The 27,586-nt window shown below is 43.1% G+C and overlaps 1 protein-coding gene across 1 annotated transcript in view; it reads left to right on the forward strand.

Moving 5' to 3' along the window:
- Positions 1-12,804, forward strand: part of GDF11 (growth differentiation factor 11) — a 731,844-nt gene extending 719,040 nt beyond the window's left edge. Inside the window, exon 3 of the mRNA XM_078686435.1 lies at positions 9,341-12,804. Within this exon, the coding sequence (XP_078542561.1) occupies positions 9,341-9,721 (381 nt within the window). The 3' untranslated portion in view covers positions 9,722-12,804. The remainder of the gene's footprint in view (positions 1-9,340) is intronic.
- Positions 12,805-27,586: the final 14,782 nt, after the last annotated feature.

The raw sequence follows: 27,586 nt of genomic DNA on the forward strand, positions 1-27,586 counted from the left end.
CCCCAGCCACACCTGAACCCAATACTTCAGAATCCCCACCAGTGGACATTGGCGGATTCCACAATTTAGTGGAGAGAGCAGCCACGAGATTCCACATGACTATGGAATCACATGAAACAGACTGTTTCTTATACGATTTTAAAGACCCGATCAAAAAGACAACCAGATCAATTCCCATAATTGATCACATATGGGAACAAGGTCAGCAATTGATGCAAACACCAGCCTCGGTCTCCATAGTGGTGCCCAGAATGGATAAGAAGTATAAAGCTCCAACAACAGCACCAACCTGCCTTAATGGGCATCCCAAGCCAGATTCTGTGGTCACCCAGGCGGCACAAAAGAACTCTAGAAATCCGTCCTCTCCACTGTCAGCACCACCAGACAAGGAGGGCAGGAAACTAGATGGTATTGGCAAACGTTTTTCAACCACATCAGCCATGACCATCAAAGTAGCTAACGCCATTGTGCTACTGGGGCGATACAACAGACAATTGTGGGAAGACATTGTCCCATACCTGACAGAAATACCTGAAGACCTAAAGGAGGAAGTTCAATCACTCCTAAAGGAGGGACAAACCTCAGCATCAGAAATTATTGATTGTGCTGTAGATGTCGCAATGACAGGCTTCAGACAGCTGGCAGGCGCCGCGGTCTTGGGAAGACAAGGGTGGCTCAAAGCAACATCCTTCCGCCAAGATGTCCAAACTAAGGTCCTAGACATGCCCTATGACGGACAACACCTATTCGGTGAGAAAATAGACGAAGCCTTACAGACAATCAAGAAAGATACAGACACGGCACGAGCTCTTGGCACCTTGCAGTTCAAAAACCAGTCCTTTCGAGGGAACAGGGGTAGAGGTCAGCCCTCTTATAGAGGATCATACCAGGGCAAACCCTTGTATTCATATACCCAAGGCCGATCACAATACCAGCAAGGGCAACAGCAGCAAGGTCGCCAGACCTCTTACGGGAGATCAAACTTCAGGGAAAAAACCCAGAGGAAAACAACTGGCGGACGCCAATGACCGTTTCCAACAGCCAGTCCCTCCACCATCTCGTTCTTTCAAAATTGGAGGAAAACTAACACACTTCCTCCACAATTGGAGATCAATAACAAAGGATCGGTGGGTGCTCCAAATAATCCAATACGGACATTCATTGGAATTCAGTTCAATCCCCCCGATAACTCCTCCTCACAAGGTTCACCACAAACACCTACGATTACTCCTTCAAGAAATCTCTCCAATGTTGAAGAAACGAGCAATAGAGCGAGTCCCATCAGCTCAAAAAGGGAAAGGTTTTTATTCCCGCTTCTTTCTAATTCAACAGAAAAGGAAGAAATGGAGGCCCATACTAGATCTCAGGGCTCTCAATACATTCTTGAAGAGCCAATCGTTTCGATGGTGACCATTCAGGAGATCTTGAGCTCTATGGAGGAAGGAGACTTTATGACGTCTTTAGACCTACAAGACGCATATTACCACATCCCAATACACAAGCGCCACAGAAAATTCCTAAGATTCGCAGTGGCAGGTCAGCACTACCAATTCTGTGTCCTCCCATTTGGCCTCAAATCGGCACCTCGAATTTTCACCAAGTGCCTCTCCCCTGTGGCAGCTTTCCTACGACAGCAGGGACACCAAGTCTTCCCCTACCTGGACGACTGGCTGGTAAAAGCACCATCTATGGCAGGCGCAGCAGAGTCTTCCAACGCCTGTCTCAATATTTTCCAAAAACTAGGCCTGACGCTCAATCACGAAAAGTCAACCTTACACACCTCCAGAGTTCTAACATTTCTAGGGGCAACTTTAAATACGACATCTTCAAAAGAATTCCCATCTCAAGAGAGGAAACACAAACTACTTACTCTGGCCACCGCAGTGACTTCAAAGAACACCATCCGGGTCCGTTCTTTCAAGTCCCTCCTAGGGATGATGTCCTCGTGTATACTACTCATTCCTCACTGTCGGCTCAGGATGCGCCCCCTACAAGAGGCCTTGACCAAGCAGTGGACTCAGTGTACAGGCTCCTTCGAGGATCACATCGTGATTACTCAACAAATAACCAAGGCCTTATTTATTTATTTATTTATTTTAGTTTCTTATATCGCGCAGGAATCGACCCCGGTCGGGGTATCTCCGCGCTTTGCTCGCCAGGATGGTGGAGGGTGAACTTTGCAGGTGAGCTAGATTCTTAGTAGCTCAACTAAGGCCAGTTATTCCTCTAGGAACAGGTTAGTTTTAAGCATTTTCCTAAAGGATAGATGGTTTGAGATTTGTCTGAGACTGAAGGGCAGGTTATTCCACAGGGTCGGCCCCACAAGGGAAAGGGAGCGGCCGCCTTGTCTGGTCTTTTTAATGAGAGGGGGTTTTAGTAGCAATTGATTGCTTGAACGCAGAGAACGCTCTGGTTTATAAAGTTGTAGCTTTTGGGTCAGGTACTTGGGGCCATTTCCAAAAAGACATTTATGAACGGTACAACAGATTTTAAATTTAACACGTTGCCGTATTGGGAGCCAGTGAAGTTCTCTCAGTAGGGGCCTGGAAGGGGTTCTTGTGGGAGCGTTCAGAATCAGTCTTGCCGCTGTATTCTGGACCACCTGTAGCCGATTTATGGCATCCTCGTTAGCTAATATCAGGAGCCCATTACAGTAGTCTAATCGACTTATCACCAGGGCCTGTACAAGAGTCTTTCTATAGGTATCAGGTAAAAGAGGGAAGACTCGCCTCAGCAGGCCAATGGTGCGGAAACACGCTCCAGCGATCACATTTGCGTGCTCCTTTAAGGTTAGATTTTGATCTAACTTCACACCCAGATTTTTGACAGTCAGTTTTGGGGAGGGCACTGGTCCTAAGTCCAGAGGCCACCAGTCGGGGGACCAGAGTATAGTAGCTTTCCCAAAGAGCATTACCTCCGTCTTCCCGACATTACATTGGAGGCGGTTGGAAGCCATCCAATTGGAAACAGCCCTCATACCTTCAGCAAAATTTTCCCTAACATTAGAGTTAAGGGAATGGAAAGGGTAGAGGAGTTGGGTGTCGTCGGCGTAGGACACCGGTGTGAATCCATACTTCCTCACAATTTCAGCGAGGGGGGCCACGTACATATTAAACAATGTGGGGCTTAGGCATGAGCCCTGTGGCACCCCCTTCGTGAGCGCCCTTGAGATGGAACGATAGGGGCCCAGGCTGACAGATTGTGAGCGCCCGGAGAGGAAGCTCTCCAACCAGGAAAGGGCCTGTCCTCCAATGCCCACTCCTTGCAAACGGCCCAGAAGGATTTTATGGGACACAGTATCATAAGCGGCCGACAGGTCTAACAGCAACCACTTAATCTGGTGGAGAACACCCAAGAACCTATCGCAAGGCCTAACGTTCCTGCTGCCTGCAACTCCACACGTAATAACTACAGATGCCTCTCTAGAGGGATGGGGAGCGGTCCTTCAAGAATTGCAAATCAGTCGCAAGTGGACGGACCAAGAAAGGCAACTCCATATCAACCTACTAGAACTGAGAGCAGTTTTCCTATCTCTACAGGCCTTCCTCCTACGCATCAAAAACTCAGCAGTGCTTGTAAGAACGGACAACACAACAACAATGCACTACTTGAACAAGCAGGGCGGGACGCGTTCGCTGACACTATCTCGCGAATCGCAGAAAATTTGGAACTGGCTAGTACTACACCATATCACGCTAGTAGCACAGTATGTCCCAGGCAAGGACAACGTCATAGCGGATGCTCTAAGCAGACAAAGATCCCTGTCCCACGAATGGGAACTAGACCAAAAAGTGCTGGACGACATTTTCTCGGAATGGGGAGACCGCAGATCGACCTCTTTGCCACCAAGGAGAACGCCAAATGACACAGCTTCGCAAGCTGGCATCCCCAGTCGCGGTCACTAGGAAATGCATTTTCCATCGGCTGGCGCAACGTGTTTGCGCACGCATTTCCGCCATTTCCCCTGATAACAAGAGTCATTCGGAAAATGAAAACGGAGCACTGCACCCTGATTCTCATTGCCCCGTACTGGCCGAGGCAGCATTGGTTCACGGACCTCCATCGCCTCTCAGTCCAACCATCAATCCATCTGGGCCAACATCCATCCCTACTCACGATGTCCAAAGGCCAAGTACTGCACCCGAATCTGAAATCTCTCAGATTGTCGGCATGGCTCCTGAGTACCGAGAGTTCTACCAACTGAACATTCCGCAGGAGTGCAAGGATGTCCTAGCGAAGGCAAGAGCAGACAGCACAAACAAGACTTATTCCTTGAAATGGAAACAATTTTGCCTTTGGTGTATGGACAAAGATCTCCATCCCTTTCGGGTTACTCCGGAGCAGCTCCTACCATATCTATTACACCTGGCACAATCGGGACTTGTACATGCCTCTATCAGAATTCATCTGGCAGCAATTTGCCGCTTTACAAGAACTTCACAAGGACCCTCTCTCTGGTCCCACAGACTAATAAAGCAATTCCTTAAAGGGCTCTACAGATCCTTTCCTCGGCCACGCAGAGTTCCACCAACATGGCATCTTAATGTGGTACTCAACCAATTAATGAAACACCCGTTTGAGCCCATCCATAGGGCTGAGATCAAATACCTTTCATGGAAGACAGCCCTTCTTCTAGCTCTGACCTCAGCGAGACGGGTCAGCGAGCTACAAGCTCTTTCCATACAAGATCCCTTCATGCAGTTCAAGGAAGATAGAGTGATTTTAAGAACTAATCCTCGCTTTATTCCTAAGGTCCCATCGGACTTCCATTTAAATGAACCACTAGTCCTAAGATCCTTCTTCCCAAATCCTAGTACTGCAGCTGAAAGATCCCTGCACTCTTTGGACCTAAAGAGGTGTCCTAAGTTTTACCTTGACAAAACAAAACATTTCAGGAAAACGAATCAGCTTTTCATCGCTTTCAGCAGACCGAGGAAAGGCATGCCACTTTCCAAACAAAGTATTTCAAGATGGATATCTTCGGCAATTGCCTTTTGCCATGACAAAGCCGGACGGCCACTACAATCCAAAGTACGAGCTCATTCTGCAAGAGCTGTGTCCGCATCGGCGGCACTATTCGCTGGAGTGCCAATTCTGGACATTTGCAGGGCAGCGACCTAGAAGTCGCCGCACAGCTTTACCAGGCACTACTGCTTGGATACGGAACTGATGCAGGATGCGGCTGTGGGCCAGGCTGTACTTCGCCATCTATTCCAGTAAGATGAGATTTCCTCTTTCCCACCATCCTTTACTGGTATGCACATTTATTTACTTTATTCTTTTTACTCGTTGATGGTTACTAGTCGCATGATATGTATTATCTCAGACTGCTTATACTGTTCCATCACAAATGTGCATAATGTATTGCTTGCTACTCTGATTCAGGCATGTGAATCTATGAAAGACACCCATAATACTGGATAAGAAATGCGTTACTTACCTGTAACTGCAGTTATCCAGTATTGGTGTCTTTCATAGATTCACATGCAACCCTCCCGCCTCCCCAGGAAGGTCTCATCTCTCTCTCTCTATAACATATATTACGCCTACCTAGCTTAGTGCGTACGAAAATCTGAGAGACTGAGGCTCCTAACAGGAAGGTTCTAGAGGGAGGTGGTAGCTGATTGGCTACCTTCTGGAGTTTGGTCATTTTTACAAAAGGACATAGATAGGCTACTAAGGCAAGGCCTTTAGGCCTACCTTTCTCTATGTATGTCTATAGGACATTACTTTTCTATGTACCGGGGACTCCCATCTCGACGACGGGGAATGATTCAGGCATGTGAATCTATGAAAGACACCAATACTGGATAACTGCAGTTACAGGTAAGTAACGCATTTCGTATCCCTCAACTTTTACTTTATTATTTCCAGGTTGTTAACTATCTGACAGGTGTAGGGCCGTGAGCAAGTTAAAATTCAATTGTAAAAAATTTGGGACAGCCTCCTTTTTGGATCTAAAGGTAAGGAAGGTGGGTTAGCTGGGGAAGCTTGGTAGCCCCGATTATAGGTTCCTCATAAACCTATAATCTAAAACCTGTGATAACAGAAGAGTTGGTAACTTACGTTGTGGACGGCAAAGTTGAATATTCTGTTAGAGCTGGGGAGTTTTTCAAAATTTAAAACTTGGCTTATATATACACCAGTGTGTGGACAACAAAACTATTTTATCCTAACTCTCCAGGTATTACTACACTCCATTGTTGGCTATAGAACATATCCAGTAAACTCTGCATGTTGTCTAGACTTGATGAGATTAGGTAATAAACGAGGTATCACTCAAAGCTTTGTCAGCAAACTAGGACTATATTGTTATAACATAAAACATTAGGTGAATGCAATTTGAAGCCAAAATACGCACTTTGAAGGAGAGGAACACAAATTGCAATTCTGCATGACAACACATACATACGGAGAGAGATTAAAGTCACAAAAACGTTGGTGAGGTTAAGTGTGCAGTACGATTTGATTTTCTTGGAATATGCACAAGGTGTAATGATAATGATTAAAGCAAGTGTGCCACTTAGTCAGTGATTGGTAAGCAGTTTAGGTACATATTTGTCATGGGAAGACCAGGCTATCTTTTGCTAATGAGATTTATATGCCCCAAATGTACACCAAGCTGAGTTCTGCATATTATTGTTGAGCTGGATAGCTATACCCTGAGTGTTGGTAGGTGAATATAACGGTGTACCAGATAGGGTTTGTGATCGGGCATACAGTCCATTACCAGGCCCCCAACTATTGTGATTGCTAAATAATTGAAAGCTTTGATACAACAATGGCATATCATAGACATTTGAAGACAAAGCCATTCATTGGATATAGATTTTTCATCTGACTCACAGGTACACGACCTTCATTCTAGATTAGATTACTTATTCTGCACAATAGATATGTGAAGTAAGGTATCCTTTTCGGAATACCTCTGTTACATGTGTTCCAATCATAACCCTTTGATAAGTTGCAGCGGGACAGAATTCAGTATTCTTACTTGGCAAGTGCACACTGACATACTCGAAGACGTAGCATTTCAGTCAACAATAGCTGAGCCCATAGAGGAATATATGGACAAAATACTGGTCTCATGTCCTCAAGATTAACATAGTGGAAGGTTTTAAAATAGTAATTAGGGGCATTGCAATTAAAACCACAGTAGCAAGCCATAGTGTTTGGCCCTTCACTGGAGCATGGGCCAAGTACTTCTGTTCTTAAACTGCTCCTGTTTTTGGAGATATTTTTTTTGCGATCAAGCACTCCATATGAGTGCTTGTGATTTCAGGCCACCTACCATATCAACTTCTTAAGCATGTGCTTCTTCCCCCTCCCACCCGCCCATGTTGTGTCTCTTCCCTATACCACCTGCCCCTGTTGCTTTTGTTCCTGCCCCAGTCCATATGGTTTCTTTTACCACTGCCCCACCCATGTTGTTTCTTTCAATGTCCTCTCCGCCCAGTTTTTTTCTTTTTAGTATCGCCCGCCGCCTGTCTATGTGGCTTCTTTAGATCATTCCCCCACCCACTGCCTATGTTGCATCTTTTCCCTCCCACCCCTCTGCCCAGTCTGGTTCTTCTACCCCCACCGCCCCTTTTTCAGCTGCCCCTTGCCCATCCCTGTCTCAGCTCCCCTGCATCCTCCCCAATACTGTTTCTTCTCCTACCACTACCTGTCCACCTCAATGTGTTCTCCCTCCTCCCAACAGACAAAAGGAAAAACAGCACTGTGGCGCAGCCAGCGCTGCCTGCTTCATAACACTTTTTTTACTCTCCACTGTACACTCACTCACCCTCTCATTTACCACCCCACCCACCCGCCATCAGTTTTATTGATTCAGCTTAATGACGATACAGCCAAAGACTATGTTTTGAATAGAGACTAAGGGCATTCTGACAGAGCTGCCATGTGTGTCAGTGAAAGCTTGATCCTTGGGAATGTATGAACATATGTGTTTATGAATGGGATATATGTGTATGGGTGAATGAGTCTGTCATATGTACTTGTGCCATAGGAGCTACCTTTTGCCATATGGGGCGCTGTTACATGTATAACACAAACATACAACTATTTTTTTAATGTGAGAAATTTAAAGTGAAGACATATTTTCTGCAAAAAAGAGTTTATAATATGGAACATTTTTCTGCACTTTAAATTTCTCCCACTTCAAAAAATGACTGTTTTTCAGTTATAAATATTAGACTGTGTCTACCAGCCACTGGGGGCAAGATGCCTGCTGTGTGTAAATGCCCTGTAGACCTGATGCCATATTTACAACATACAAATACAGCCATTTGTTTAAATAGTAGGAATTTAAAGTGAAGAAACATGTTACATAAAATATTAAGATGGAATTGGCTTAATTGAAAGCGGATAAAAACATTGACTCAATGTTTCATAAAAATATTGTTATCCACTTCAAATGTATCCCATTTGAAAAAATGACAGTATTTTCCAGTTAGAAATGTGGGGTGTATACTGGCCATTGGGAGAAAGAGGCCTGCTGTTTATAATTCAACACATCAAAATGGAATAAAATAAAAATGAAGAGTTAACTTAATCATTAAGCTAACTCTTCATTTTAATTTTCTCCCATTTTAAAGCATTCAAAAACATAATTTTGTTCTCATGCTCCAATATTAAGTTGAAAACGACTTTTAGCTAAGTTTTAAATAACTCATTGGTTTAGGTAGTCACCTTTGTGGCCTGGGTCATAAATCGAACTCCAGCCCTGTGCTTTACCAGGCCCTGCTATCTGCAGCCTGAAGATAATAATGTAAAATCAACTCAGTTCCCGTAACTTTGAAAGGAAAATCTGACCCTGTGCTGATTGAGAAATGAACTCAAGGATGTGAGCTACTCTGAAGATGTCTGTGAACTACTAGTAACTCATGGTTGGAGACACCGGCTCTAAGAAACATGGACACTTATCTAAACCAGACAGGGGTATGTTGCTGACTTTAAAAATATGTATGTTGAGATGCCAAAAATTATACACACACACTTAAGAGATACAACTTGTACCGACCACAGACATTTAGAGATAATTATTCACATTTAGCGTCATGCAATGTATGATAAAATAAGTCAAAATGAATAGACTTGCAGTAAGAGATGCTGTGTAGCCGCTCTCTGTTGCGTATTTGTCGAACAATCCTCCGTCTAGGGGTTGACTATCAATGGCACGTCCAGCCTGTCCTACATTGACTGTCTGTTTGCCCAGTCACTCCTTATTTCCTTTTCTTATTCCTCTAACTTCACTTGGAGTTTCTGTTTTTGCTGTGTGGTTTTAGTTGCTCTAATGATTCTGTCTCCCCATCTCTTCTCTCCTGTCATGTGGTTATAGCATCCGTTCATGGAGCTGCGGGTGATGGAGAACAACAAGCGATCGCGGAGAAATCTGGGCCTGGACTGTGACGAGCACTCCACCGAGTCCCGCTGCTGCCGCTACCCACTTACTGTGGACTTTGAAGCATTCGGCTGGGACTGGATCATCGCGCCCAAGAGATACAAAGCCAACTACTGCTCAGGCCAGTGCGAGTACATGTTCATGCAGAAATACCCGCACACGCACCTGGTGCAGCAAGCCAATCCCCAGGGCTCAGCCGGGCCCTGCTGCACCCCTACCAAAATGTCCCCAATCAACATGCTCTACTTTAATGACAAGCAACAGATTATTTATGGGAAAATCCCTGGAATGGTTGTTGACCGATGTGGATGCTCTTAAAATAAGACTTTACTCATTTTTGCCACACTACTTTTCAGCATCTCTCCTACAGCCCCTTCTCCTCACCTAAAAAGACCTTTTGTTTTTTAAAGAGAATTGTGAATAACTGTGAAAATCCTTTAGGAAACAATTAAATTATCCAGTAATGGAAGTAACTTGCACTGTGCAATAAGCAATGTTGAAGGAGAACGGAGAGATTCCGCAATAAAGCTTATTTTCTATCTTCTCCCAGAACCGCTAAAGAATGGTACTTGGTACCCTAATGCGAAGTGGGATAATGGCCTCCCTTACACCCAAACATAAAGCTCTCATCCTTTGACCGAAACGGAAAAGGAATCAGGAAAAAGTATACAAACGCATGATAGATATCTTGAAGAAAACAAAAAATCTATCTCATGCAGTTGTACTCTTTCAGAACAGAAGAGATGAAAAGGCAAGGCATATTGCTGGACTGATTGCCAAACGTTTACAAAATAAGAAAAGGAAAGAAAAAAAACAATATGAACATTTTCCTTTAAAAATAATTTCCTTATGTGAAAAAAATCTGGTTGAGCTGTAGATTCTGGTTATGATGTATGTTCTTAGAGTAAGAATGAGATCGACAGTGCTCTTCCACCTTCCCCGTGTTTGGTTACGCATTTCATCCTCACTTTTTCTTTTCCAATATTTTGCTTTTACTGTATGTGCAACAATGATGTCCATATAATTAAGAAACTATTTTTTAAATGAATGATTGTGGTGAAATGCTCATAGGGGTTAAGGAGAGAAACGTAAATCATGCTTTAAGCGAAAATCAAGTGTGAGTAACTCACCCAGCTCTATCATACAATGTTGTCTGGCTGTTGTAGTCCTCATCCCCCAATATCAAAAGGTATGGCTGCCCACGGTAAAATGCTCATTTGGGCTGTAAAATTCAAGACAGATTGGTAACATGATGCACTATTTGAAGAGGTGCCATTGGTTAATACTCAATTGAATGTTCTTATTAACTGGTAACTTCACCGGGGCCACCTTTGTCCGTCTTGCTTGTGTTGGTCGGTCCAGTATACCAATGTTAAGTTTCACAGCTGAGACATAAATTGTGCGGCACCTGATGGTCTGAAAAGCTAGAAGATTCATTAAGCAGTTGTTTTTCACACAGCCTTCCAATCACTGAACTTCTGAAACCCTCTCTGCAGTTGTCTAATGGGAATATGTAGGGTACTGTGTGTGACCCTAGCTCGTCCATACGTGTCAAAGAACAAACCTAAGCTTTCGTAATTTAATTTCACTGTCCTACAACTCCATTTTTGTGCACTTTCATGATATTTTTAAGTTGCTATTATTTCCCACTTGTAATGCTTGGTTGTTGTCCTTATTTACAGTGATTTCACTTGTGTGCAAAAATGTTTCAAATGTGTAATTATGGGCATGTTCTTAGCTGCATTTGAGACTAATTCGATAGAGGGATGGGAAGCAACCGCTGACATTTTTATTTGGATCCCAAAATTAAGGACGGAAATAAAGTGTGTTTCTGTACAGTCACTTTAGAGTGTAATTTTGTGCACACAATTGAAATCAACTGTAGTTATCGGTTTCGAAAAAGATTAAAACCTGTTCGTAAATCAATCTGTCATTCATGACCAACTAACTAGAGGTCACTAAATACATTTTGGACATATTTTGTCACTGCATTGCGATAAACTTTGCCTGCGGCATTTTATCATGTTAATATAATTATAATCTCTCCCTGCTTGGCCAATAAAGCCAGAAAGAACAAGGCAGCACCTTGTGGCCTGACGTTGTTTAACCATACACTAACATTCACTTCTTTATTGCCCACTTCAGTTGCTGATCCCATAGTCTACAATCTTTGAAATTCCCTTTTTCGTCATTATGTTCTCAATCAGTTAAGTTGGGTCTGTGCACCTCTAGTTTCCTAACGTTCAAATATCCTTCTGCCTTCTTTGCGTCACATATGTCACTCATAATTACTTCAGCATCAGGCCACTAGACACAGTCCAATCTTTGGTAGCATCATTCAAAATCACTGTGGTATTTATCATTTGCGTTATATTAACAGGACTCTTTTTAAATCCGGATTGCCTTAAGAAGCTACAAAAAGATTCCCCTTAGTGACTCAGAATTCTGTTATCGTACAACTGTCTTCCCACCAGTTTCAGGCCCTTCATTAAATACGTTTTTACTTTCAACTTTATATTATTTATCATGGACATTGGGCTCTCTTCAGCTACAAATTCATGTCCTTCTATTTTAGGAATTCTGTACATTTTAACTAAATGCACGCCATTTAGGTACCTTTAAAAAATGTTATGGTACTTGAACATCATAACCAGAATATTGTCTGACAGACATATTGTGTCTTAATTATTATTTACAGAAATGTATCCCAATTGAAGGTAATGGTACAAAATATATACCCAATGTGACAGTATCTTTGTAACAATATTTAGGACACAATATTTCTATCACATGATATTTTTGCTAATGATATGCTGACTTACAACCTAAGAAAGTCCTACCATTCCCAATCCTGCCATGCTCCACATCTTGTTGTTCTTCTTTTCCCCTTAGAATACTAATTAAACATTGATGTAAGAGAAAAATACACTGGCCTAAGTTACTCGCGCCTCAAGATTTAGTTCACCTGGTTGCTTTTACGTCCTCCTGAACCATCATTTATTTGGTGGGCATACATTAATTGTGTCTCACCATTAAATATTATAATATTATTTACCTTTGTTTGTGAATATTAGTAAATGTCATGCCCTTATGAAATTGTTGGAGTAATTTTTGAGATAACTCCTCTCACAATGACAAAACCATCTTTTTGTAGGTGACATTTTGCAGATGATTTTAAAATCAGAATTCGTATGAAAGATACTGAACATTTCACATGTATTATAAACGAAATTGAAAACGCGGAGTGGATTATATAATGCACGTAGACATTTGAGATCCGTGAGGCAAGAGAAGTTTCTTAAAAAGGTCTTTTTTCACTCCATTAACTCCTTCCTGAAACATGCCTTGGAATATCTTAGCAGTCATACCACAAGGTTATAACTTGTAATATAAGCCTGAAAGTGTTGGCAATTTAAAGATGGATATATGTACAGAAAGCCATGATTTGCCAGTTGTATGTCAGAATATCGAGCACAACATTATCCTGTTACAAAGAAATATTGTAGACCGACTATCAAATACCAAAATATTGTGAAGGTTTTATATATAGGTAAGTATAGATTTATGATTTTTAATTCCACATCTACGGACTTTTAAGATATATACATATATTCAAGGTCCGTAGAAGTTACATTTGTAATTCTCTACTTAGCTTCATGATATTTTTGTATTTAATATTTTGGCTATGATATGTTTGTAACACAATATTTAAAAAACGATATTTTAGTAATATTCAGATTTGCCTGCATTTTAACTGGTGTAATAAATCCTTACAATAGTTGTAGGAATATTAGAAAGCTCACTTTATTACAACAATTGTTCTCCATCTAGGGTTCTCTCACCAAATTCAAAGCTCAGAGCAAATTCTCATGACAGTGCCAACACAGAAACCTTTATGTCAATTAATATATCTTTGTTAAAGATTTAAAAAACACAATTCTTGTCTGAGGTAAATGAAGTAAAGCTAGAAACCATAGGTGGGATTGTCTGTATTTTCCACACTTTTGAAGGAAATCTGATCTTGCACTTTTGTATGATTCTCATAACCAAGGGAGCTACTTTCAGCTTGATTTCCTGCTCATAAGTGTAATGCACACATTGGAAAAAGCAGACTGAAAAAGGCACTTAATCTGTGGGGAATGCCCTCGCTGTTGTTCTCCAGAACGTGGCCCTCCCCAGATTGATAAATTTACGATAACATGTTAGTAGTGATTTGACTGAAGAGTGTGGAAAGGAGTATGCAGCTTAACCTTTCAAGTATGTTCTTCACCTTAGTGTCTACCCTAAGGCGTGAGTCCAGGCAGTAATGAGAAAACAGGTGAGGAAATTGGGCCATGTCTTACAATCTATGGTTCAATATTGTTGAATATTCTATTAGCTAGCTTGGATAATGAAGGAGGCATTTTTGGAATTAAAACACTTTCTCAAGACTTTTAATCAAGTAGCTGTAAAATATTTAGGGCCAGATGTAGGTATCCAAATACCGGCCGGTAACGGCGAAAATACCGATTTTCGACTGTTACCGATCGGTATTTGGATACTGAGATGTAGGGCATGAAAAAATACAGATTCGGTGATTTACCGATTCGGTAAAATTACCGAATCTGTATTTTGAAATGTAGTTAGCACTGTAAACAGTGCTACACGGCTTTAAGGATTCGTTATTTACCACCAACTATTAGGTGGGGGTAAATAACGCATTCCTATGTAAATGCAAATATGTGCATTTACACCTGTGCCATGTGGCACACAAGCACTAATCAGGGGTGCAACAGGGTGTCAAAGTGACACCCTGCCACCCTTGACTATTTCATAATTTTACCGAATCGGTATTTACCGATTCGGTAATTGACATTCATTCCTATAGGCCTCCAGGCCCATAGGAATGAATGGCAATTACCGAATCGGTAAATACCGATTCGGTAATTACCAAATCTTAATGATTCGGTAAAAAATACCGAATAATTACCTACATAGGTTTTACCGATTCTAAAATACCGAATCGGTAAAATTTGGTATTTTAGAATAGGTACAACCTTTTTACCTACATCTCGCCCTTAGTTCCTTGAAACTTATTGATGTACGAGGGCTTTCAAGTCTAGATAAATAGAGAGTTATCATCCAGGTAGCTCCATTGCTGTGTTTTGATAAGGGGACATTTCTTAACAGAATTGCCATGGCTGTTTTATACCTAGTGGAATGGACCCTATAGCAGACCTAATACCTCAAAGTTTTCTTCAGCTTTAGTGCAATAGAATACAATTTTGGGAGGAGCAATAGGTTAGAAAAATGCATTAGTCGATAGTCTGCTTCAAATGCAACTTCCGCACTAATTAGGCAAGGAAGAAGGTATTACAGCTTTGTCCGTGTGAAAGATGGCAAAGCCCTTGTTCACTAAAAACACCTGATCACTATTTTCACATTCTTCAATTCACATTTTCTCATAGCCTCTAATGGGGCTCCAATTTATCTAAGTAGCACTGTGTTGGATTTTATTGTAATAGCTGCCTTCCTAACCAAGGACTACTTTTTATATGATTCCATAAAATTATCTGTCACCAGCGACCTGCAAGAAAACATATGAGGGGACTATTTCTAGAATAATTACTTGAATAAAGAGAAAAGTGAATGAATGGCTATTGCAATCTGATTTCACCAGTCGTTGCTTAAACCCTTCTTTATTTTTAATATGCATGCAACTGTTGCCGAGTACCAGTTGCAACCCTTCTTCCACTTTAAAGAATACCATTTATTTAATTCTTGCAAATGTATATGTTCATACTGAAGAACGTGCAGAGCCAGGCTGCTAAGTATAGGGAAGAGTAGATTTGTGATGCACATAAACAATCTAGGTGATGACCTGAACATGAAAGGTAGCACTTTGTACTGGTAATTGTCACTGCTCACTGTGAAGTAAAGGAACCATCTTTGTTTTTTTTATATGGGAAAATTAAAGTACAGATTGCGGAAATATGCCATGGCCATCTGATCCTATCAACGTGAGTGTTTGCAACGTATTGCAATGTGACCATCTTGAATGGTTTTCCTCATTGAACCATGTTTCGCCTTTGTAAGTATATGATCTACCTGCTTTTCTATTTCTGGACAATCTACTTCTGACATAATTGTGAAATGGGCTTCTTTTGGTTCCCTATATAGTAGTACAGTTTGTCTTGCCTCTCTCTGGAAATGAGCGCACTTCTTAAATGTATGTAAATCGCACGGGATTTGTAATATATGGTTAATAAAATTATAGTAATCTTTATAGGACCTAAAACTGTGGCAAAGAGTATCTCTGTCTAACAGAACAATTATAAAACAATCTTCTTTCAGTGCCCTTGTAGTAGTACCTTTTCTCTTGCACCTTTCAGAAAAAGAGTGTTCACTTCTTAGAATATTTAAATGGCCTGGGTGTATATGATTTTTGGTTAATTAAACTATAGTAAGTTTTTTAGGACCTAAAACTACATTGGAGAGTACAAATCCAATTGTAAAGGTGGAGTCTGAGGACCAATCTGCAGCATTAAGAATGTCTTCCAGCTTCACCCCCAGGGAAAAACCTTTTGATGCCATTGCACCCCTAACAGAGTGAGCCCCGAAATGGGCGGTATCTATCCCTGCCTCCTGCATCGTTCAGTGAACCCATCTCGCAATCGCAGGGTTTGAGACTTCCCCATGTGGTTTAGTGAGGGCTATAAACAGTTGTCTGATGCCCTGTGGGCGTATGTCTATTGTCGCCACTTCGTAGGCTTGAGCGTCCTGTCCACACATTATTAGGAATGATATTTCCAACCTAGATTTTGCTAGTTAATAGCTTTTTATTTATTCATTTTTTAAGGACAAAAGCTTTTTGAAAAAGTTAATACATATTATATACACAATTGGACACTACACCGTTACACTAAACAAAAATTAAAGATATTCATTCATACCGTCAACCATGTCACAATCATTCAAAAATTACAACCAACCATTCTTACACACTCTGAAAAAAGGGGTGGGGAAAAGAAAGAAAGAAGTTGCTCAATAAATCAAAAACATCAGATATGATACATTAATACATATCAACCTGGAAAACAAAGCGTACACTTGGGATTCAAATATATTGAATTATATAATGAAACACTTTTTTTGTCAATGTGTACACAGCTAAAATGCAGCAGTTGTCAACACTTAGGTGGTGCGAGAAAAGAGCAACGTGGGGTACAAGGGCCTACGCGTTTCGAATCCCACAAGCACTCAACAGGGGATTCTCCTCAGGGCCAATGGAAATATCTAAAAGAAAATAAATATAACGTAAGGAATTGAATGCTAGATGAAAGATTACAAAAGTGACCCAGCGTCCACTCAAAACAGCTTACCCTACTGGTCTGCAAGGCAACTTGGGAAGGTGGAGTGGTGCATATGTTTCTGCAAGGGAAAGGAAGTACATATCAGGCGGTGGACCTACCGGGGAGACACTGTGGGTGTGTGTACAAGGTAGGAAAAACCGCTGTACCTTTCTGAAAACTGCAGCAGAGCGGTCAGATTAAACGAGTTGGATGGTGGCAGGCGCAGGCGGACGGTCTCACTAGGTTAAAAATTGATGATATTCAAGTGAGAAGTTGAACTACCAGCCTGAGTAGATCAGTAATCATGGCAGTTCTGTAAAAACGGGCTTACCGGACTGGGCAAACAAATGGTCCGAGGTAGATATACAAATTCAAATGGAGTCGGCAGCACACAGTGTCTCCTCTGTAATAATCCTACGGAAGACACACAAGCAAGGCATTACTCATCTACCCTATCGGTGGTCGGACGGAGCGCTGTGAGGTTCTGATAAAAAAGTGATAAAAAAAGTTACCTCTGTGTGGAAGAACGCTCGGTTCAGTGTATTCAATTAGGCAAGTAATCGTCACCAGGGGGGGTTTTGGACCTCTGTGTGGAGGAACGCTCCGTTCACAGTATTCAATTAGGCAAGTAATCGTCACCAGGGGGGGGTTTTAGAACCTAAAAATGAGAGTATGTTTTAGTCATGGGAAGGCTTAAAAACAGGACGGGAAAGCCTGGGTGCCTGCCGCCGAAGCCTTACCTGAATCACTACTTCTAGCGCGCTGCAACCGCAAAACGCCGACTTGTCCAACCGGCGTGTGGACAGAACTACTCTCCGGCGCCTGCGCAAGCCGGTAAGCGTCTTATCTGTCAAACTCGTGGGTGGAATGGTAATCACCCGCGCATGCGCAAATATGCCCCGTGAAATGCTTGCGATAAGCATGTGAGTAATTGGAAACGAGCAGCTTAAAGCTGGAAAATGAAGGTACACATCTGTGCCTACAGCGTTGGGTACAGATGTCTGGGCTGGTAGGCAGAGTGCTGCTTAACCTCACTTGCACAGCATAGACAGTAATATGCTGGTGAGAACAGCGTCTTTCAATGCACTGGAGGCAAAAGTGTGTAAGCACCTAGTATTATCACCTCAAACCACACCTTGACCTACAGAACCAAGAGCAGGGGTTACTCATACTGCTATACAGTTATTACAGTTTGTAAATTTCAGATAATTCGTTAAGACCCCTGACAGCCGTGTTAAACTTGACGATAAGGAGCGCTTCTCTTTTAGAGAGTCTCGCATCCCAGTCGCCTCCCCTGGGGTCGCGCTCAACCCTGGAGATGATGGTCCATTTGAGGTCTTTAATTTGATGGTTCAGTCTATTCCAGTGATTGACCAGGGGTGCAGATTCTACTCTATTTTTGATCCTAGATTTGTGCTGTGAGATCCTTTGCCGAGCTTCCTGATTCGTTTTGCCGATATACCGCAGTCCACAGGGACAAAGGATGCCATACACGACATATTTAGTCTTACAGTTGCTAAATGTCTCGTGTTTCCACGAGACACCTTTGTACTGAAAGAGTGATCCCTCAATTGTCGTCTCGCAGCAGAGACAGGTGCCGCATCTGTGGTGCCCTGTGATGGGATTCAGGCCCATCATTTGTCGGATGGATGGGGGGGCTTCCCTGGTCATTGCCGCTCTCACCACATAATTCGCTATGCTCTTTTCTTTTTTAAAAGCGAATAGTGGTGGTTGATTTAGGCCCTCGTCTAGATTTTTCACTAGGTGCCAATTTTGATTGATTACTTTTTTCAGCTGATTCGCATTTGGACAAAATGTAGTGACGCACACTTGTCGTTTTAACACTGGTCTAGTGCGTCGTTCCAGGAGCGTTTCCCTGGGAGTCCAGCGTGCCCTCTTCAAGCAGGTTGATACCAGTTTTTTTTTTTTTTTAGTTTTTTTTTTTTTATTTTAGCTGTGTACACATTGACAAAAAAAGTGTTTCATTATATAATTCAATATATTTGAATCCCAAGTGTACGCTTTGTTTTCCAGGTTGATATGTATTAATGTATCATATCTGATGTTTTTGATTTATTGAGCAACTTCTTTCTTTCTTTTCCCCACCCCTTTTTTCAGAGTGTGTAAGAATGGTTGGTTGTAATTTTTGAATGATTGTGACATGGTTGACGGTATGAATGAATATCTTTAATTTTTGTTTAGTGTAACGGTGTAGTGTCCAATTGTGTATATAATATGTATTAACTTTTTCAAAAAGCTTTTGTCCTTAAAAAATGAATAAATAAAAAGCTATTAACTAGCAAAATCTAGGTTGGAAATATCATTTCTTCTTTCTCTAGTTTAATTTATATTTAATTAAGTGCATCAGTTAGGTATTCTCCTTGTTGTTTAGATGTAAGTGCTCAACCTGACTGATTAGAGCCAACTCTTCATTGCTAATAGACACACATTATTAGGGACATAAGGAAAAGCAGGATAGGACACCAACCTCAAATTGTATTTGGTTCTTCTAGAGATATGAAAGTTAACTTCCTCCGGAGTGAAGACTCGGCCCGTAAGAACCAGGGCCCTAACGTCGGAAACCCTGCGACAGGATATCAAACATAGAAGAGTTGTTAGTTTCGCCGACATTTGTTTCCTGGACAAGTACTTATTGGATTGCGATGATCGGAACAATTCTAAGACTTTGTTAACATCTCATAGAATGGAGTACCAAGGCTCCGGGGGCTCGAATAGCCTGATACCCCTCAATAGCTTACATACTAGCGGATGTTTGCCAATTGGATGACTGTATACCAGGACATGGCCCGCTGATATCACCGACCGAAATGTATTGATAGACCTATAAGCCAGGCCCTCCTTTGCCAAAGAGGCTAAGAAATTATGGACGTAGACAACATCTGCCCCCATCAGATCCACCTGTTGTCAAAGACACCAATTCCCAAATCGGGACCAGGCGGAACAGTACCTCTTGTTAGTACTCTCTGCCCAAGATTCTGTGAGCATTGAGGCAGCGTCTGCCGAAATCTGGTGAAGATGTGTTTTATGGATGTTTGGGCCTTGTCCAGAGATTTGAAAGTATTTACGAATTTACCGAACTCCTTTACAAAGGTGTCTCCAAAGAGATTACCCTCTGCCACTAGACCAGCCTCTGATGTGGCCAATTCCCCTAACTTAGGGTCTATTTTTATCAGCAGTGATCTGTCATGCTCCATAGAGATTGCTGCATTCGCGTTTCCTAAAAAGATGATCGCTGTCTGAGCCCAGCTAGAGAGGATCTCTGGGGAAATAAGGCTGCCCAATGCTTTGGCATATTCCACCATGTCTAGTATCTTAGCCATGGGGCCTGCTGTGTCCAGGAGCTTATCCTGGCATGCCCTCCAAGAGCGGTCTATGCCTTTCTTAAGATCACAAATGAATCTGGCTAAAACGTGGCCATTTTGGGGTCCACCTCCGGTGTGACGGACACTTTCCCATCTAGAGCCGGCCTTGGGCATTCCAATTTTTGGCACCTCCTAACCTCCTTGTCGAAAGGTTTAAGCCGCCTAGCCGCAATATAGGCTGCTACCTTAGGGGCCTAAACCCATTCCGCTGAAATTAAATGTAAGAGGTCATCCGGGTTCAACATACCGTCGTCTACATCAGGATTTACCGCTTGATCTACCTTTGCCGGGGGCCGCGGCCTGCTCGACTCACCGTCTCCTGGGTCTGGGGGACTCATATGGGTCACCTGTGGGCAAAGAATCAGGTTAACTCGCGGGTTCCGCAGGTCCTCTGAGGGTTTAGTGGGAGTTTAAGGGGGCTGAGCATCCATAAATGCCTTCTTTAGATGCACAAAAACATCAGTATCTATGCCAGTGTCGTTGGCGCGCTTTTTTGTTTAGGTCTATGGTGTTAGTGGAGGCCTGACCTGGAGGTAAGGGGTTCTAGCCCCAGACATGTCTTCCCTCGGTTCGAGGGGTTGGTGCCATTGAGCCTGAAGTTGATTTATTTCTCTCACCAGGGGCGCAACCACTTGTGAAACTGCCTTGAGGTTAGAGGTGTCCATAACTTGGCAGAAATTATCGTCAGTGGGTAGTCAAGTCAAGTCAAAAACCACTTTATTCGATTTAGTTAAAAATCATAAAAGCATTCTACAAGAAATTTAAAAATAGACAATACAAATTCATGAGAGGTTACATACATCAATAACAATTTATATATACACAGTTTAAAAACAGTTAAAAGAGAAATAAATATTAAGCTAAAATGTACAGGTACAAAGAATACATTTCATCCTTCAGTGCAGAATCCCAATATTACATTTTAAGACGTCTCGTCCTGATCCTAACAGCAGCAACAAGATAGTTGGCCACGCTAAACATGACCAAAGCTGAATCCAACATTTGGAGATACAGGAGGGCTGGTTTTGCCTGGTGGAAGGCTTTGTCCTTCAATAAAGGTACCAGGTATTTCTGTCTGGGAGGAATATAGAAATGACAAAACAGCATAAGGTGCATATTATCTTGCGGTGAAAAGTTGTCGCAACTACACACAGGTGCATCCTCCTGCTTATACCAACCTTGACTATCACAAAGAACCGTATAAATCTGGTTAAACCGGAATTTTACCAGAAGCCACCTATGAAAAGGGATGTTAACAATGGCGAGGTACGGTTGTATAGCAAGGCAGGTAATGGTCAAAAAATGGGCTCTAACCGTGGGTTTTGTAAGTTGGCGTTCCTCCCTCTCCACGATTTTCAATTTGGAAAAGTTGAGCTTGACCCAATCTAAATCAGATTTCCTTAGACCCTGAGGGGCAAAAAAAATCTCAGGACGACCAAGGTCCAAGGAACACTTATAGATGTATGATAACCATGCAATACTTTTAGATTTGTCCAGTTTTAAACAGTCCCCCAGTATTTTATGATTTAAACCTAGGTTGTTATTGGTCCAGGTCCTAATCCATAACAAAATAGGTGCCATTTGAAGGATATCAGTGATATGCCCTAAACCAAGCTCCTGGTGAACTGAAAACGTAGCTGTTGATTGGGGTAGCCCTAATATAGATCGAAGGAACTTATTTTCTTCCCTTTGAATAGATTCACAATTCACATAGCCCCACAGGCCTGAGCCATACCTGGCTATTGCCACAGATTTTGCCCTATACAAGCTTAATAGAGCACCAGTCGGCTTCCCACCCAGTCTCCTAGAAAAACTTAAAATTGCATTTGCCGAGCTCCTAACTGCTTTAGTTTTAGCTGTAATTTGAGGAGCCCAGCTACCCTTGGTATCATAGATTACACCAAGGTAAGTAAATATTTTGACATTAGTGATCATATCACCATTACAATAGAACTGTTTGGTGTTATTTTTAACAGCCCCAAATGCCATAATGTGAGATTTGGAATTGTTTACCACTAAGTCAAGTGAAGACATAAAATCACTAAAAGCATTTAAAAGTCTTTGCAAACCTAAATGGGTCCGAGCTATCAAAGCAGCGTCATCCGCGTACAGGAGAACAGGGATGCGAGTATCCCCTGCACGCGGTGTGTCCAAGGTAGCAGTTAAAATATTCTTCTCTAATGAATTTATATACAGAGTGAACAGCATGGGAGCAAGAATGCAGCCCTGCCGCACGCCCCTGCTCGATTTGAACCAAGCTGTGCGATTGCCTTCTTGGTCCATTCTAATTGATGCTTTTAAATCCTTGTGGAGTTCTGCCAAAAAGTGCACAAGGGGAGGATCAAGACCCAATTTTAACAGCATGGTCCACAGCCGGGCTCTATTGACCAAATCAAAGGCCGTGGACAGGTCCATAAAGGCAACAAAAATTGGCCCCTTTTTTGCCGTTGTGTATTTTGAAATTATCAAATGAAGATTTAAGCATTGGTCCTCTGTTCCTCTACCTGAACGAAACCCATACTGGGCATCTGTTAAAATATCCTTATCTAGAGACCAACTGTTAATTCTTGCTAGCAAAACTTTTCCCAGGACCTTCATGGAAGAATCCAATAAAGATATAGGTCGAAAGCACTTGGGGTCGTTTCTTTGGCCCTTTTTAAAAATTGGGACTATGATTGAACATGCCCAGGTTTTTGGCAAACCCCCCTCAAGCACACAGTTAAAAACGTTAGCTAAGATCTCCGCCCACATCCCTGGGTTTAGTTTGTAGAGATCCAAAGGGACCCCGTCTGGGCCGGGAGCTTTATTAACAGCAGAGCCTAATATCGCAACCTCTACTTCAGATCTACTAAATGTTAACTTAAGAGGAGAAGTTGGGGAACAAGGCATTACAAATGCCTCAACTATTTCATTTGACCCATATATATTAGAAAAATGTTTAATCCACTCTGCTTCAGGGATATTTATTTCAAGATCCATGTTATTTGATTGAGCAAATAAGGGGTTATTAATTATGGACCAGAATTTGGAACTTTGTTTAAGGGTGGTGGAATCCATTAAAGAGTCCCATGCTTCCTCTTTGATGGCCTTTTTTCGCGACTTGACCACCATAGCGTATTCTTTTCTCAACTGTGCCACCAATGACCTATCTCTGGGAGATTGTTTAAGAGCTTTCAGCAGAGCCGAGTGTGCCTTGGAGCATGTATGATCGAACCAACCAAACGCTGGAACAGGGCCCCTCCTTGGTCTAGCTGTAAGCTCTTTTTCTACTCTGGCACAAATTGCCTCGAAGGCACTAACTACCTCCTTCCCCCCCTCTCTAAGTCCCTACATTTCTCGAGTTCTACAACCATATTTTGCTCAATTAGACCAAGAAAGTCCTCAGGGCAAACTTTACACCATTTAAGGCGCCTTCCCTGGTCTCTACTCCTTACATCCCTTGTAGAGGTGACCCTCAAGGCCCCTTTGCTCAAGCCAGAGAAAGCGTCCAAAACTAACAGCACCGGGTTATGGTCGCTAAACCCGCTTACAATTGCATTATAGAACAAAACATGGCGTAAGAGCCCCGGGGACATAAAAAAGTAATCAATGATCGATTCACTTCCCCTTGCATTATACGTGACCACACGCTTTTTTAAGTCTGAGAACCCTGGTTCAAATAAATCATTAGATGATAACAAGTTTTCCATTGCCACACCCTTGGGGCTATGCTCAAAATGTGGCAAAGATGTGTGATCTGGACCGGTATCATCTACAATCTGACAATGTAACCCGCACAAATGAACATTAAAATCTCCCATCATAATTAGTTGAACAAAAGTGGTTTGTTTTGACATATAATTGGTTAAAAAGGAAGTTAAACCTTCTAAAACAAAATTTGGGGGCCCCCCATGCATGGAGTTATAGCAGTTTATTAACACAATCTTATTCTTATCTGCCAAAAGAATTTCCACCAGCTGAAAAAAGTATGAGGAAACGGGGATTTCCTTGACAGTGCCTGCCATTTTAACTGAAACTAGAAGTAGCAGACCCCCTCTATCCCTTCCCGCCGTGGAGCTCTGCGCGTTGACAAAGAATGAAGTATAGCCATCCACCCAAAAACCATTTTCTTTTGACCAAGTTTCCTGTAAGGCAACTATATCATGTTCCTTCAGCTTTTGTATCCAAATCGGGTCCTCCTGTTTTGCCCGTAGGCCCGCGATGTTCCAAGATAGTAACCTGATGTTCCCCCTGCCCGATTCTAAAGGGTCGTTTATGGCAGTACTAGCAGTATTGCATGATGTAACAATCACTGCATTGTCCAAGCGTGGGACAATCAGGCTTTCGTGCTCAGGCTCTAGTCAGTCAATCTCTATTTGATCAGCTAGAGCCGTGAACCTATTTGACAATGGTAAGTTGTTAGAAGGAATGTTCCTTACAGAATTAGCTAAGCCACCGCCCCTAGGTGGCTTTGTCACGCATTCGTTAACAAACAAAGGCGAAATAAGTTTGTCTTCAGCCCAAGCATTTTCAGTGAAATGTGACATATTATTCTCACCCTCACCTGGCCTATAGACTCGAGGATAAAAAAAGCCAAGGGGCATTGCTCGAACACCTTTGTCTACCGAGTCCAATGGGGAACCATCCCAAAAGAGACGGCTGGCGACATTTATAGATTTAAAATGAACAATTACACAATCTCCAACGACCTCTTTCTTGCTTGTGCCCACCCAGTTAACCCTTCTGCCTGTTACAATATTGTCTGCGATGTTACTTTCTCCCGTGCAGTTCGCATTACACCATTTTTTAACATGCTTAAGAAGAGTATCATGATGTTCTACCACCCCATCTGCAAGTTTAGGTACGTTAACCAGGATTGCTACAAATGGTGTTGCATCCGGGGGTAGATTCACTGGGGGAACCCTTCCCGCCCAGCCCCCCTGCGGGCCTCTAGACCTTACTGTGGGATTTACACTGGGAGCAGCCTCCATCGAGGGAATATATATCCCATTATCCACTTTCCCTTTTTTTAGAACAGGATTATCAATGGCCACTTTAGAAGTGACGGTGGGTCTATTTGTAGAAGGACCATCAGCCTTAGGGGCAGAAACCTGCACAACTGTAGGACATGGCGCCATGGATGTAAAAGAGGAAGGGGCCCGGGTAATAAGGACATCATTGATGCGGTCACACTTTGCCACAAGTCCCTTAACACAATCCTTCAGAGTCTCAGTGATGTCAGAGGCAATCTGGATTAATGCGGCTTCAAGTCTTTCTGTAAAAAGTTTTTCTAATAAGGACGAGATGCCCTCCTCAGTGACGTAAATTGGACGTTGGGCCCCAGGCTGGTCTGTACTTCCTAAATCCCCCGAGGCCACAGGGAATGATGGTATCACTGTTTCAGGCAGAACCGGGAATGGGAGAACTGTAGGAGTTTGTGGCAAAATGGGTCTACAGGACTCAATGATGACCCTAGGTTCCAGCGGGATACAGTTGATAGTGGAAGTATTAGATGTGTTAGCGGCCACTGGGCTAGTTGCAAGACCCAGCTCACGCTCTGACTCTGCAATCTGTGTTGATAGTTCACCCACTTTTGTTGTTAAGTACATAATGGTACTAGTGGTATACTTAGGCACCTTAGCTTTTGCCTCGCCTGCCGCCGATGACACAAATTTGCGCTTACCCATGATGAAAGTGATATGGCCCGTCCCGTCCCAGATCGTCCTTGGACGGCCTTAGGCGGCCCGCCCTCTGCCCGGGCTCCGCCCGGCGCCGCCCGCGCGCGTCCGCGACGCGGAGGAAGCTGTCTCCTTTTGTGCGCCTCCTGGCGCTGTGTGCAGGAAGTGGGCGGTGATTTTCAGCCGGGCAAGCTGGGAGTTGTGGTCCGTCCGCTCCGCGGCCGTGCGATGGTGCTGCACGACGGCGGGGGCGACCACAACGTCAGGGACCCAGCGGCGCTGTGGGCACTTGAAGGTAGGTGCTGCGTGCTGCGACCCCTCCTGGAGCCGGTAGAGGTTTCTGTATGTCCCCCGCTCCACTCCGGGAGCCGTCTCCTTTTGTGCGCCTCCTGGCGCTGTGTGCAGGAAGTGGGCGGTGATTTCAGCCGGGCAAGCTGGGAGTTGTGGTCCGCTCCGCTCCGCGGCCGTGCGATGGTGCTGCACGATGGCGGGGGCGACCACAACGTCAGGGACCCAGCGGCGCTGTGGGCACTTGAAGGTAGGTGCTGCGTGCTGCGACCCCTCCTGGAGCCAGATTAGTTCTGTGAATCGGCCCCTCCGTAACTGACACAGCGGATGAAAGAGACTCGCCGGGCGATGGGGGGTAGAGATGCTTCAAAGTGCCCGAAATTGGGCACACGCTCCCCTTGAGGCAGGAGGGCCACACTGCGCCAAAAGCCTGACAGAAGAAAAGCGGCCTGAACACTGTAAAAAGTTATTGCCGCGCTCGTCGCATAAGTCATACAACAAAGGAATACTTGCTCAAAGGCAATATACTCAAAATCAACATAATTAGAAGCCAAATCAGCAAATTCACGAAAGGAAGAAAAAAACGAGGCACTTATCTTGATGCTGCTGGAGCAAGAGGAGGGTAGATCGATCACGGTGGAAGTTATTGGATTCCTGTCTCTGGACTGGACGCTTTCTGTTGGACATTTTCGCTTTCCATGTCCCTTTGGATCATGTGAAATGTAGTATATTATTGTTGATGTTCTTAATAAAAGCTGCTGGAGTAAATAAAAGGGAGAAAGAAAAGCCTAATCCGAAGCCTCCGGTCCTGCCATAGAATCTGAAAAGTATACGGTTCTAATTCAAATCTATATCTTCCTTTTAGGATACAAGGCCTAGCCAGTAACATTTATAAGCAGGAGCGGCCTGTGCAGGCAAGGGCGTTGGGGTGGGGTGGGGGAGTACTCGACTGACGACGACAAAGGAAAATTAAATAAATATTACATTTTCCATCATCATCGTCTGTCTAGCCATTCCCCCACCCTGCTCCACCGCTCTTACCAACCCATGCGCAGTTGTTCTCAAACCCAAGCCATAAACTTCATTAGATGGCTTTATCAGCTAATCCAGATCTCCTATCCTTCAGATCTCAATTATTTCTATTCAATTATTGTTCATCTGGGATTTGTGGAGCACGGCTAATCATCCGTGACGGTTTCCAGACGCTGTCCATCGGCATGAGAAGATGAAGTGATTTGCCCAGAATCACATGTTGAGCTGACGCTGAGACTTGAACTAGGATTCCCAGCTCTAAATTCGCCTGCCCTGGCCATTAGGCCACATTCCCTCCCTTGAAATAATTATTTACGTTCAAGCCTTCTGCCCCAATTAGGACGGCATGAATTGGCAGCATGCTTGGCAGAGGGACCTGTTATATTCATCTGCCATTAGGTTGTTGGATCCCCTAGTGTAGTCTCTTGAATAGAGAACTTTATCTTGACTGCAGTCAAACCCAAACCATGAATCATAGGCACCGCTGCAAAA

This window comes from Lissotriton helveticus, chromosome 1_1 (assembly GCF_964261635.1).
Source record: "Lissotriton helveticus chromosome 1_1, aLisHel1.1, whole genome shotgun sequence".
Classification (NCBI taxonomy): Eukaryota; Metazoa; Chordata; class Amphibia; order Caudata; family Salamandridae; genus Lissotriton; species Lissotriton helveticus.